At 38.7% G+C, this 14,817-nt stretch overlaps 1 protein-coding gene and 1 long non-coding RNA gene across 6 annotated transcripts in view; both read right to left on the bottom strand.

The window, feature by feature from the left end:
* ARHGEF12 (Rho guanine nucleotide exchange factor 12) overlaps positions 1–14,817 on the bottom strand; it is a 153,218-nt gene that overhangs the window by 21,838 nt on the left and 116,563 nt on the right. For all 5 annotated transcript variants that reach the window (XM_017523553.2, XM_017523552.2, XM_017523554.2 and 2 more), the window contains 6 exons: positions 9,428–9,560; positions 8,931–8,966; positions 8,448–8,602; positions 7,368–7,514; positions 5,946–6,031; positions 1,224–1,349 (listed from right to left, as the gene is read on the bottom strand). In XM_017523553.2, coding sequence (XP_017379042.1) covers positions 1,224–1,349; positions 5,946–6,031; positions 7,368–7,514; positions 8,448–8,602; positions 8,931–8,966; positions 9,428–9,560 — 683 coding nt within the window. The remainder of the gene's footprint in view (positions 1–1,223; positions 1,350–5,945; positions 6,032–7,367; positions 7,515–8,447; positions 8,603–8,930; positions 8,967–9,427; positions 9,561–14,817) is intronic.
* LOC119470338 lies at positions 13,478–14,816 on the bottom strand. The gene is made up of 2 exons (XR_005199230.1): positions 14,131–14,816; positions 13,478–14,053 (listed from the first exon to the last, which is right to left on the bottom strand). It is a non-coding gene; the product is annotated as an uncharacterized LOC119470338 (long non-coding RNA).

The following is a 14,817-nucleotide window of genomic DNA, read 5'->3' as shown; positions in this document are numbered from 1 at the left end:
TCCTATGCCCTTGAGTATGAACATTCCGGAATCTGTGAATACAGTGGGATATCACTCCTATGATTAGGCTCCTACCACATAATTTTGAGATTATAAGAAAGGGTATTGTCCTGGCTGGGCTTGACTTCATCAGAGGAGCCTTTAAAACAAATCTGTCAAAAAGCCACATTCCTACTGGCCTGGAAGAAAGCAAACATCCACTTCTAAACTGCCTAACAGGGCCATATGGCAGAGGTATCTGTGTTCTCTAGGAGTTGAAACTGGTTCCTAGCCAACAGCTAGCAAGGTAGGACCTCAGTTATACATTTACAAAGAAATGAACTCTGCTAACAACCAGAGAGCTTAGAATATAACCTTGAGCATCAGACGAGAACTGCAGCTCCAGCTGATGCTATGATCTCAGCCTGGTCAAACTCTGAAGGGAGGATCCTGCTAAACCATAGCCACATCCCACAACAACTGTGAGAAATCTGTCAACTGGTGTGTTTGTGGTATACTGTGTTTACAAAAAACTTTATAAAAACAGGTAACAGGCTAGATATGGTCTGCAGGCCATGGTTTACTGACCCTTAACTCATATACCACAATGAATATGGCTGTTACGTTTTTCCCTGAACAAGCCCATTCTCTCATGCTTTGACAATATTCTCTTAATAGTGTATATGGTTGTTTCCTGAAAACCTCATGGCAATGTGGATTTCCATATCAAGTATTTTAATCCTGACATATATTTGTTATTATTTGCCATTCCAAAATCATTTTTATACCTTCCAGGAATTTGAGAGATAACGTATAGCTTTTAAACATATTAACAGAGGCTGGGCACAGTGGCTCACGCCTGTAATCCCAGCACTTTGGGAGGCCAAGGCAGGTGGATCATTTGAGGTCAGGAGTTCAAGACCAGCCTGGCCAACATGGTGAAACACCATCTCTACGAAAAATACAAAAAAGTAGCAGGGCGTGGTGGCATGAGCCTGTAAACACAACTACTGGGGAAGCTAAGGCAGGAGAATCACTTGAACCCAGGAGGCAGAGGTTGCAGTGAGCTGATATCACGCCACTGCACTCCAGCCCAGGCAACAGAACAAGATCTTGTCTCACAAAAAAACAACATTAACATAGATGCAATCTTTGTTAAAGGCTTAGTCAGAATTCCCCCAGTTTATCTGATAATTGATAAAAACTTGCCTTATTTTTTTTCTTACATGACTCACTCAACTCACTTGCACAAAAGTCTGAAATCGAGAATCCTTTTTCTGACGAGACTTGATCATTTCCAGGGCAAAAGGTTGGTTACTGCAAAAGGTAGCAGCAGCATGTTTCAATTTCTCCTCTCCTGGTCCACTGAACTGTGCCGAGAATGCAAAGACAACAAAAGAGAATGGGATACTGAGCTTATACAAGGCCAAAGTGACAGACAACCAGAATCATTTCAACATTTCAATAAGTACTCTCAAGTGACAAAATATACGGAACTGCATATCTATGTGGAATAGCAATGGTTCTGCATTAAAAAGGTTTGACCTTGACATATCCAGACCTTTTCTGATCATATTCCAATGTTTTCTATTTGTTTTTTTGTTTTAAGACGGAGTCTCACTCTGTCACCCAGGCTGGAGTGCAATGGCACAGTCTCAGCTCATTGCACCCTCTGCCTCTGGGGTTCATGTGATTCTCTCACCTCTGCCTCCCAAGTAACTGGGACTACAGGTGTACCCCACCCACACCCAGCTAATTTTTGTATTTTTAGTAGAGGCAGGATTTTACCATGTTGGGCAGGCTGTTCTCGAACTCCTGACCTCAGGTTATCTGCCCGCCTTAGACTCCCAAAGTGTTGGGATTTCAGGCATGAGCCACTGGGCCCGGTCCCAATATTTTCTTGCTTATAGCCTATCACAACCTATTACCTTTCAGCCTTTGCTACTTGTAAACTGCACAGAAAAGCTGACATTTGGAGAACATAAGACACAAAGTGCCTGAAGACTGGGATTAAATTTTCATTTTTCTCTTTTCTTTTTTTTTTTTCTAAAAGACGGGGTTTCACCATGTCGGTCAGGCTGATCTTGAACTCCCGACCTTAGGTGATTTGCCCGCCTTGGCCTCCAAAGTGCTTGGATTACCGGTGCGAGCCACCACGCCCGGCCTTCATTTTCATTTTTTGAGACAGAGTCTCACTCTATGGCCCAGGCTCAAGTGCAGTGACCCAATCTCAGTTCATTGCAACCTCTACCTCATGGGTTCAGGTGATTCTCCTGCCTCAGCCTCCCAAGTAGCTGGGACTACAGGTGTGTGCTACCATGCCCGGCTAATTTTTTTATATTTTTAGTAGAGACGGGGTTTTACCATGTTGGCTACTCCTGATCTCAAGTGACCTGCCTGCCTTGGCCTCTCAAAGTGTTGGGATTACAGGAGTGAGCCACTACACCTGGCCTAAAATTTAATTTTCTTACACCCTAACACCTTTACAACAATTACTCTCTTACCACCCTGGGAAGCAAATCCTTGGTATACTAGCATTTTTCTTACTCACTATAAAACCCACTACAACCATGGGCAGAGCATAACTTTTTCTGGGTTGAAAAAAATTAAATCCCTGCTGTTTCACCTGTGCAGGAGCTGGAGCTGGCTTGGGGGAGATCAATAAGTTTATGAATTCTTGTGCTAAAAATTATACTTCTCACAAATATTTTTTAATTTGTTAATTTAAGTTTGCATATACCATGATTTTAAGGTTTCTGATGGTTAAACACCTAAGAAGTGATTTACTAGAAGGTGCGCTTATAAGTGAAATATATATATATATTTTTTTTTTGAGATGGAGTTTCACTCTGTCGCCCAGGCTGGACTGCAGTGGCGCAATCTCAGCTCACTGCAACCTCTGCCTCCCAGGTTCAAGCAATTCTCTGCCTCAGCCTCCTGAGCTGTGATTATAGGCGCCCACCACCACACCCAGCTAATTTTTTTGTATTTTCTGTAGAGATGGGGTTTCACCACCGTGGCCAGGCTGGTCTCCAACTCCTGACCTCATGATCCATCCGCCTCGGCCTCCCAAAGTGCTGGGATTACAGGTGTGAGCCACCGTGCCCGGCCTACATTGCTTTTTAATACTACCTCTATACTTGTAGATTATTGCTTTATGGTTTACAAAGATGTTTTCCATATAATCTTCCATTTAAAGCCATATTCTGAAAAGTTTGTACATAAAGGCATTTTGTAAAACGCCCTTCTGTAGCGCATTTGTGGATAAATTCAGAGTATTTTTTCAAGTAGGACACATACAGAGCAATATTTTAATAGGTCACTCCAATTTTGTATTCTTACTTTATGATAAATATGACACTCAACATGTTTAACAATGAGTCTGGCAGCATTTTTGGCATGTTAGTCAATCAAAGCACCACACAACTACAAAGAGCAGCTGGGTTTACCAAAGAAAATAATGGCCCCAACCTTAAGCAGTTCTACAGTAGTTTTACAAGCAGTTTAGGTTCAGGTTCCTTGATTTCTGATGGAGTTATATTCTAATAAAACCATCAAAAATTGAAAATATCTTAAGTTGAAAATGCATTTAATACAGTGACCTACTAAATACCATAGCTTGACCTAGCCTACTTTAAACGTGCTCAGAACACTTACATTAGCCTACAGCTGGGCAAAATCATCTGGCAGTACAGTACACTGCAGAGCAGCCGTTTACCCTGTGATCACATAGCTGACCAGAAGCTGTGGCTCAACGCTGCTGCCCAGCATCAAGAGTAACACAACACATATTGCCAAGCTCAGGAAAAGTTTAAAATTCAAAATTCAAAGTACGGTTTCTACTGAATGTGTATGACTTTCCCACCACTGCAAAATAAAAAAATCGCTGACGCTGGAACCATAGTAAGTCAAGGATTGTCTGTACATGTAAAGTGATCTTAAGGAAACAATACTGGAAAAATACTCTCCAAAATGACTTTTAAAAGCAAGAGTAAAATCTAAAGGCCTATTTATGATTTTTGCTTTAATGATTTCTGGCCAATGCCTTCTTCTAAATTAACACTTTGTACGTGACAGTTACAAACCACCATTCTGCTCTTCCTCAACTTTCTTTTTAGAGGTACAGGTATACCTCATATTTTTATTGTACTTTGCATACACTGCATTTTTTACAAATTGAAGGTTTGTGGCAACGCTGAGCAAGTCTGTTGGTGCCATTTTTCCAAAACCACATGCTCATGTCATGTTTCTGTGCCACATTTTGGTAGTTCTTATAATATTTTAAGCTGTTTCATTTTATTATATCTGTTATGGTGATCAGTGATCTGTCATCTTTGATGTTACTATTTACTGTTTTGGGGCACCATGAACTGCACCCACATACAGTGGCAAACCTAATGGATAAATGTTGTGTGTTCTGACCGCCCCGCCAACTGGCCATTCCCTCTTACCTCTTCCCTCTCCTTGGGCCTCCTTATTCTGAGACACAATGTTGAATTTAGGCCAACTAACAATGGTGTAATGGTCTTTAGGGGTTCAAGTGAAAGGAAAAGTCGCATGTCTCTCACTTGAAATTAAAAGCTAGAAATGATTAAGGTTAGTAATGAAGGGATGTCAAAAGCTGAGACAGGCCAAAAGCTCTTATGCTAAATGGCCAACTTGTGAACACAAAGAAAAAATAAGTGCTACTCCAATGAACAAATGAACAAGAGGAAAGTGCAACGGCCTATTGCTGATATGGAGAGAGTTTGAATGGTTTGTATAAAGAAAATGAAACCAGCTATAATATTTCCTTAAGCCAAAGCCTAACACAAAGCAAGCCCCCAGTTCTCTTCAATTCTATGAAGGCTGAGAGTTAAGGAAGCTGCAGAAGAGTTTAAAGGTAGTAGGGGTAGATTGATGAGATTTAAGAAAAGAAGTTGTCTCCATAAGAAGTACAAAGTGACGCTGCAAGGGCTGATATAACAGTAGAAGCTATAGTAAGTTACCAGAAGACGTACCTGAGATAGTTGATTACAATGCCTACACTAAACAACAGATTTTCAATGTAGATGAAACAACCTTCTATTGGAAGAAGATGCCATCTAGGACTTTCATGGCTAGAGAGGAGAAACCAATGCCTGACTTCAACTTGTCAAAAGGAAGGCCAGCACTCTTGTTAGGGACTTTAAATTGAAGCCAGTGATTATTTACCATTATGAAATTCCTGGGACCCTTAAGAATAATGCTAAATCTATTCTGCCTGTGCTCCATAAATGAAACAACAAAGCCTAGATGACAGTACATCTGTTAAGACCTACTGCTCAGAAGAAAAAGTTATTTTAAAAATATTACTGCCCAATGATAATACACGTGGTCACTTAAAGACCTCTGATGGAGATGTACACAGAGATTAATGTTGTTTTCAGGCCTGCAAACACAATATCCATTCTGCAGCTCATGGATCAAGGAGTAATTTTGACTTTCAAGTCTTATTATTTATTATTTAAGCTGCCATAATAGTGATTCCGCTGACGGATCTGGGCAAAGCAAACCGAATGCCTTCTGAAACAAATTCAACATTCTAGATGCCATTAAGAATGTTCATGATTCACAGGAGGAGGTCAAAATATCAATATTAACAGGAGTTTGGAAGAAGTTGATTCCAACCCTCTTAGGTGACTTTGAGGGGTTCAGGACTTCAGTGTAAAAAGTAACTGCAAAAAAAACAGGATTAGAGTGGAGCCTTAAGATGTGACTGAATCCCTGCAATCTCATGGTATGACTTTAATACATAAGGGGTTGCTTCTTACAGGTGAGCAAAAAAGGTGGTTTCTTGAAATGGACTCTATGCTTGACCTTTTTCAGCTTTACATTAACTTTGCAAAATGGGTGAGTTTGCATATTTGGAAAGGTTAGTTACTTAACCTTGAATGTGACCATCAAGTGTCCATAAAAATATTTTTAAAAACCAAAAATTTCCTTACCCACATAAGCAAATCTTCCCCAATCTGATCGATAACAGAAGTTTCATTCCTCTTTCGAACAGCCTTCATTTGTTCATTCAACCCAACTAAAAATTAAAAATGGAAAAATATTAGTAACACACTAAGTGTAGACAGAATTACTGGTAGTACAGTATAGCTAATTTTTTTTTAAAAGAGAATTTTCACAGTAGTATAGCTGCTTAAAACCTCCTTAGATATAAATCTGGACATAGTGATTATACATCTAGACATTATAAGCTCTATCTGAAAAACAGGTGCTACACAAAAAACATTTTTGGAAACTAGCACATTACATACATGGTAGTTGCATCAAATATTCATTTAACCTCAAGACTTCATCTATAATCATGCTCAAAAAGAAGTTGAATTTATACAGTACAATTAATTCTGTTCACTGATCCTCTCAAAATGTGTAAGTTTACAGGAAATGGATGTAATCAAGCCTGCACTTGTCAATGCATGCCTGTGAAACCTAAGATTACCCACAAGGAATAAAAGGTATCAATCTGGTTAACAGGTGTTTATAGGCAGTGATGACATGAAAAAGAAAGGCAGAAAATTAAGGGTCATAGAGAAATAGTGACCTATAAACCAGAGGAACATCATATTACTGTCCACAAAAGTCCAAGATGACTTCAACCAAGAAATGTCAACAAGGTAGAATTTTTATATACTTATTCCAAGTGTTCCAAGCAACAAAACAATAAAACAATTCCTGAGGCCAGGCGCTGTGGCTCATGCCTGTAATCCCAGCACTTTGGGAGGACGAGGGAGGCGGGTGGATCACTTAAGGTCAGGAGACCAGCCTGGCCAACATTGTGAAACCTGTCTCTATGAAAAATACAAAAATGAGCTGGGCGTGGTGGTGCATGCCTGTAATCCCAGCTACTCAGGTGGCTGAGGTGGGTAGATCCCTTGAACCCAGGAGCTAGAGATTGTAGTGAGCCAAGATCACGCCACTGCACTCCAGCTTGGGCAACAGAGCGAGACTCTGTCTCAAAAAAATAAAAACAATTCCTGAAAATTATCCCACCATGTGATTATATACCATATACTACTATTTACAAAATACATTTATACATATATTACTATATTGGATATATATATTTAAAGAGATATATACTATAATTGACAGGAAATTTTCAAGGGTGATTTTGACTATTCGTGTTTTTCACCTTAGGCACTGACTTTAGACTGGAAGCCCTATGTTGACACATTGTATATGAAAGACTGATTGTGAGGAAAAGGATCTAATAAAAGATCCAATCATTCCTTTACGTATGTTACATTCTCACATATAATTTCAGGAATACTAACGTGGGTACATTTGCAAAACTTTATGCTTACAATCTTTTCTCTATTGGAAATGTTAGGGGCAAAGATCAGAGTCATTTCTCTTACTATGAAGTTGAAGAATATCTTCCAAGTTTGAAAAAATTTTCCGTAGCTCTGAGAGTGACAGAATTCCTTCTCTGGACACTCGCTGATAGAACACTTGATCAAGAACCTTCAGTGTTCGAACATGAGCTCTTTCAGTGTAGAACAATTCTGAGCAGGAAAGAGATATGAAATGTTGCCTTACTTAGAAAAATTCCATGGGATCAATCATAGTCTTTAGCTGGAGTGGCGTAGCAAATAAATTGTATAATAAATTATTTAACATATAGAAAGGATGATATGTCTCAGAAGTCATTCTGATCCCAATAAATTCTCCTACATACTGGCTGTGAGAGTTAATACTAACAAATAAAAAATATCATTCAAAACTATTCTTTTTAGTGTATCCCCAAACTCATCCATCTGTTTACAATAACACCCACTTATCACAACTCTATCATTAGAAAACTGTAAGCCCCAACATCATACAGCCTTGAACTTGAGCCCTCTTAAGAAATAATAGTACTTTTGGTTATCTAATTTGCCTATAAACACTCATTTCTGGGGTCAGACTTATAATTTCATTATGTCTTAGTATTGTCAGAGATAAGATATTTATTCAAATCACATGCTAAGGATAGTAAAGGGCACAGCATCCATTCCACACATTTATCACACACATGCTAGGGTACATAAAGAACACTGCACTTGGATACAGAAAGACCTGAAACAAAATTTTTTCCTTATAAATTATCAGCTGTATGATCTTGATGAATTCAATCCCCCTGGGCCTTACCTTCCTCATTTAAAATCTACGTAGAAAAATAACTTAGTTGTTACAATGATTTTTCAACTTAAAGATCTATAATGCTATGAATCTTAAATATCTTAAAGACTAAACACGTTTTCCTTTTAAATTATCGATAAGCATCACAGACGCATTTGCATTTTCTTGAGTTCAAGGATTATCTGTCCAGCTTAATTTCCTCTTTGTTTAAAAGAAAAGGCTAGGAGAAACTTTGAAGCAAAGTCCAAGGCTGAGAGATTTAATTTTCTCTGACAAAACTCAGTATCTGTAAACAACAACAAATTGATTACACTCACCATTAATCACTTCCTGTCTCTTGATCTCACAAGGTTTTAGTCCCAATAACACTTCTCGACTAACAAGCTGCTGCCAGTTGGGCGGATCTGTCTCTAAGTCATTTTCAAATTGTTCATCCTCACTTTGACTTTCTCCAAAAGCTACACTGTCAAACCTTTGAAGAAAAACGGTGAATTCAATTTGAGGACTTCAGGTGGACAATGGGAAACAGCCCAAGTCTTTACATTACAATAAATTCTAATCAGATTCCTGAATCGGACTTAGCACAGAGCCTGAAATTTCATCCTCTCCTACAAATGGCTGACTTATATATACTTCAAAACACAGCTTTTGAATGACTGGTGTTTCTTAAGAGCTGTCTTTTAAACTATATAACAGATTTGTATATAGGGTTTCTTTTCTTTTAAAATAAAACTTTAGAGGGAAAAAGATTATGTTTCTTAAAATGTGCGTTTATTGAAAGCTGCTTGGGATTTACTTACTTTCGAAAGGGCTTTGGAGTCCCATGTTCAGTCACCCTAAAACAATGGAGAGGAAAGAGTAACATGAAAACAAAATGGTGATCAAGAGATTTATACTAAAGACACTCAAAGCTAGGTTACACTTCAACAGCTTGATAAATAATTCTTTGGGATATCGTAATAATTTAATATAAAATAAATAGAAGAAAATTTGAGTACCTTTCTAAATTTCAGTAACAAGTTCTGAAATGGTGTTTTAGTTCTTTTTTACACCCAACTTATTTATTTATTTTATTTTATTTTTTACAGTTTGAAGTGGGGGTTCACTATGTTGCCCAGGCTGGTCTCAAACTCCTGAGTTCAAGTGACTGATTCTCCTGCCTCAGCCTCTCAAGTAGCTGGGATTATAGGCACATACCACCATGCCAGGCTTAAGTGCTAGAATGCCACAAAAGTATGGAAATAATATATATTTTATAGGTAATGCTCTAAGCCTCTGTAAGATATCACTGAATTACCTTTCTACTTCACATTCCTCCTCCTGCACTTGGTCTAATGGAGGTGCTGGGAAATCAAAGACAGTATTGAGAGTACGAGGTGTCCCATCTAAGGTGTCTCCAGGTGCTGGTGTTTCTCCAACTTGCTTTGATCCTGTAGACAAAAGTCAGACATTTGAAGAGTGTTACCACTTAATAAAGTCACTGGTCACCAAAAAAAATTAGTTCCCAGAGGAGCTTCAACCTAATCCATAGCTACATTCTTATTTAAACAACTGCAGGTTCACTAGAGCTAAAAATTTAATATACAAAACTGCGGCATCCCAGGCTCATGTGATCCTCCCATCTCAGCCTTCTAAGTAGCTGGGCCTACAGTTGTGTGCCACCACACCTGGCTCATTTTCAAATTTTTCATAGAGATGGGGTTCTGCTATGTTGCCCAGGTTAGCTTTGAATTTCTGGGCTCAAGCAATCTTCTTGCCTTGGCCACCCAAAGTGCTAGGATTACAGGTGTGAGCCACCATGCTTGGTCAGAAAAATCACTTTTAAAATTGCTTCTTAAAAATTAACATAAGAAATAGTGATGACTCACATAGTGCAGAAGAGTATACGATGAGGAACAACATTCTCCCATGCTATCCTTGTCTACCCTCAGTATCAATTCTCCATGCTTTCAAATGTGAGTTATTATAGTAGTACAACTACAAATAATAACCTCTTTTTCAGGATTTATTACCTTTAGGTAATAACTATTTCTTTCCCCTGTGAGGATTTTATTGACTTACACTTTCCACCTTCACTTTCCCCCCATTTCTTCCCAATATTTAACAGTTTTATCAATACTACTAGCTGGATTATTAGTTACTACCTAAATATAAATGACATATCTATGTTTTTGTACTATCAAAAAGTTAGTACCTCAACGCTCTTCTGTGTCGGATTAGGTATTCAGTGTCAACATCCTCCCTCCCTCTAATTGTGTTTCCTTCTTTCTACTTTTCATTTCTTTCAATTACATTTTTACTTGCATCATTAAAAGAATTTTTTACATTGATATTCTAATCTGCAGCCATAATGAACTATTCCATTTAGGCTGGTAGGGTGATTCTAAGTCTGAAAACCAACGAAGAGTGCTTATGACATATATATAGCATCATCTACAACATCCATATATACATTATTCCTGCCAAATTAAGAAGTATACTAGTTAGGATTATATGTTTTTTCCTATGGGTCCAATGATGCAATCCATAGGCCACTTCAAACAGAACATTTATTACCTCTGCAGCTTCATGCTATCCACTGCCTAAGATCCCCCTTTTCTGATCCGTGATGTTCTTGTGTTCCAACCTGGAGCAGTGGCTCCCTTGGCCTGTGACACAACCATCATTTTAGAACTGCCCTTTGCCACTCTCCTGGGTGTTTCCAGGATCTCGTGACATATTCTTTCTTAATTGTTTCTCTCATGTTGCTGGAATGTGTATCCTCAAATGATTTTAAAGGGAAGGGTACATTCTGGTTAAACTGTGGATCCCTGCGTATCTGAAAATGTCTTTATTCTTTCTTCATATTTGATGAAGAGCTTGGATGGATATAGGATGCTAAGTTCAAAACCATTTTCCTTCAGGAAGTTGAAGGCATGGCTTTTTTATTTCAGAACCCAGTGTTAGGATGAGGCATGTGATGCAGCATAATCCCCATTGTTTTTTTCTCTGAAAGCTTTTAGGACTTATCCCTGGTGTACTAAAATTTCAAAGGACATGTTAGCAATGGATTTTTTAAAAAGCATTCATTATAGATGGTTTTCAGTAGGCCCTTTCTACCTGAAGATGGGTGTTCTTTTTCAACTCTGGGAAACATTCTCCTGTTGTTTATCTCTTCTCCATGTCCTCAGCTGACATTTTTGTGAAAGAGACAGATGTTGGCCCTCTGTAGTGGCTCTCTATATAATTCTTTTCTCTCAAATTTCTATCCTTTCATATTTCTGATGTACACTCTTAAAATATTTCCTTGACTTTAATTTTATGGACTTCTCTTTTTTCCTTTAAATACTGACAGTTGTGGTTGTCTGAAAACATATCAACACATTTTTTTATATTCTTCCCCTCAGGGGTGGAGCCTAATTCCTCCCTCCCTGAGTGTGGGCTAGATTTAGTGACTTGCTTCCAACTTGCGGAAGTGACAGAGTGCACCTACAGAGACTGAGTCAGAAAGACACTGGAGCTTCCTTTTTGCTCTCTTTTTTGAGTTACTCAGGAAAAGATAGCTACTATTTCATGGAACACTCAAGTATCTCTACAGAAAAGTCCATGTGGCAAGAGGCCAGGGGCATGAGCAAGGAGCTAAGGCCTCTTGCCAACAGCCACCTGAGTGGCCATAGAAATGGGCTACCCATTAAGTTTTCTGATGACTGGCTGATATATCTTGACTGCAACTTTGTGACAGACTCCAACCCAGAACCAACCAGCTAAGCTGCTCTAGAGTTCTTCATCCACCAAAAAGATAAATGTTTTTTGTGTTAAGCCATTAAGTTTTGGGGTAATTTATCACACAGAAATTGGTAATATAACAGATGTCACTGTGTTTAATAGTTGTATCAAAAATTTTTTTGTCTCTGAATGCTTCTCCTTATTCTTGCTTTATAGAGATAACTTCTTTAAAGTCCCCAAGTATATTACCTAAGTTAGAAGTATTTTCTTAAGTTCTTGTCTATTATCAAATTATCTTTTTCTTCTAGGGGAAGTTTTTCTGTTTGTTTGTATTCTGTCTTTATTTCACTGTCTGATATGTTTGGCATTATATGTTATCTTATGTCTTGACAACAAGAGTGAGTAATGACGCTTGTATTTAATGATGAAAGTGAGTGGCTGACTTGGCTTTCTCCTGCTGCTATTTAGAAACAGGTCTATTACAGTTGAGAGCTCTCTAAGCACAATAAGTCACTGGCATGCCTACCGTCAGGCTTTGGGCTCCCAAATGTCCAAGCCATCAACACTGCGGCGGGACTAAACTTTCCCTACACAATTCACTCAATTATTTTAAAAAAGAGCACACTGTTTTTTTCTTCCAGTCTACAAGTGACAGAGACTGCTCTATAATGAAGGGATTAGAAGCTGCTGACATAACTATTTTGATTACAGATCTACAATTAGTTCTTCATTTTCAGCTCTATTTCTTATTCCTGCACTGTATAACATATGTGAACTCTGAGCCCAAAGTCTCTCCAGGGTTCCAATGAGCAGATTGGCTTCTATCTTAAACTATTTAAATAAATTATGGGCTCTGACTTTCCTTATGATTTTTCCTTGTGGTTCTTTGTTGTTGTTGTTGTTTCTGAGATAGGGTCTTGTTCTGTCATCCAGGCTGAAGTCCAGTGGCACAAACATGGCTCACTACAGCCTTGCCCTCCTAGGATCAAGTGATCCTCCCACCTCAGTCTCCAGATTACCTAGGACTACAGGCACATGCCATCTGACTAGCTGACTTTTTCATTTTTTTGTAGTGTAGAGACAGGGTCTTATCACATTGCCCTGGCTGGTCCTGAACTCCTAGGCTCAAGCAATTCTCCTGCCTCAGCCTCCCAAAGTTCTGAGATTATAGGAGTGAGCCACCATGCCCACTCCTTTACATTTTATCCATCAAATTACTCTTGCCTGCTTTCAATCTCCCAAGTATTTGTTAAAATCTCTTATTTCCTGATAACATATTCCCTTCCTCTACTTTCTTTCTCTTTATGGTTTCTGTTTATCTGTCACCTACTATGTTTTTATTTTAATGAGTCCTGGGAGCCATGAAATATCAATGCATATACTCAATCTAACAACTTCAGAGTTCTATATTTGACAAAATCCCCAAAATTTTTTCCGAATGTCACTTGTACTTTTTTGCCTTATGTAGAAACCTACCTATTCCCAGGGGGTTACCTCTTCTGCTACAGCCCTCTGAGACAGAAACTGGTGTTTCTGTCTTACATTGTGTATGTCAGGGTGGAGATGAGATGGATGGCCTTCTTTTCCTCAATATGATTTTTGGACCATTATCTTTTCTTCTTCTTCTTTTTTTTTTTTTTTGAGACAGAGTCTCGCTCTGTTGCCCAGGATGGAGTGCAATGGAGCAATCTTGGCTCACTGCAACCTCTGCCTCTTGGGTTCAAGCGATTCCCCTGCCTCAGCCTCCCAAGGAGTTAGGATTACAAGTGCATGCCACCATGCCTGGCTAATTTTTGGATTTTTAGGAGAGACAGGGTTTCACCATGTTGGCCAGGCTTGTCTCACACTCCTGAGCTCAGGTGATCCACCTGCCTCAGCTTCCCAAAGTGCTGGGATTACAGGCGTGAGCCACTGTGCCAGACTTGTCTTCTTGTATAATCTCTTGCTCCATTGAGGCTCTCATGCTCTGGATATTATCACATGTTCTTCATCCTTACAACATTCATCTAGCAATGCTAAACCTATGGCTCACAGTTTTCCTCTCCATGAAAAAAGTCACACTTGGTAACCTCAAACCCCATGAATATTGAGGTATTCAAATTCCTGGCTCCTTGGTTCCTTGCTGTCTTCATCCCTAGCAGCCTCCTCTATGGCACCGCAGGGACCACTCCCAGAGCTTCATTCTTGATCATGTCACCACCAGAAATTGAACCACCTCCTGAATCACTGGTATAGACAGGCATTCCCTTCTTCAAATAAAACCACCTATTATCCCAGCTCACTTGCTTAAGAAACCCATTAGAACAAGGATGAAGATATGGTAATAGCCCCTTGCCCAATTATCTACAATAATTACTTCATATCCTTCTTTACTCTTCAAATTCCTTTGCTCTTCTTACTGAACTCTTACTCTCAGTAAACAGTCTTATCCTTTACATACACTCTAAATCTCATCTCCTCTCTCCTCACAACTCTATTCTACTACTTATATATCTTTCCCACATATTCTACCTTTTCTTTCAGCTGGCTTCCTACTAACATTTAAAAATAAAATCTCTAGTTAATCTCAGATTTTTAAAAAGTCTTCTTTAGACATCTACATCTGCCTCTAACTACTGACCAGTTACTGACCTCAATATTCCCTTTACCTTTCCTTAACTGGACTTAGCACAATTTACAACTTTTATATCTGTGACTATCACTCTCAAGAGAGAAAGTTGCATGAGGCAAGCATCTGTGTATAATTATTGCACATTAACATCCGGGACAAAGCTAATGCCTGACAGAGAGCTTAATAAATACTTTTTGGACAAATAAGAACTAAAATTATCATTCAGCACAGATTTATTATTGGTTGTACCATATTAAAATGTTAAAATTAAACTAGGATTTAGTCTTGATTAAAATAATTTGCCACTCTCCTTTTCAGTTACTGTGTTTGTTTTGAAATCTTGATGCTTAGTTGAGCTGAACTATATAGCA

Source organism: Cebus imitator, unplaced genomic scaffold (assembly GCF_001604975.1).
Source record: "Cebus imitator isolate Cc_AM_T3 unplaced genomic scaffold, Cebus_imitator-1.0 Scaffold28, whole genome shotgun sequence".
Lineage (NCBI taxonomy): Eukaryota > Metazoa > Chordata > Mammalia > Primates > Cebidae > Cebus > Cebus imitator.
This window is presented reverse-complemented; position numbering and strand designations above follow the sequence as displayed.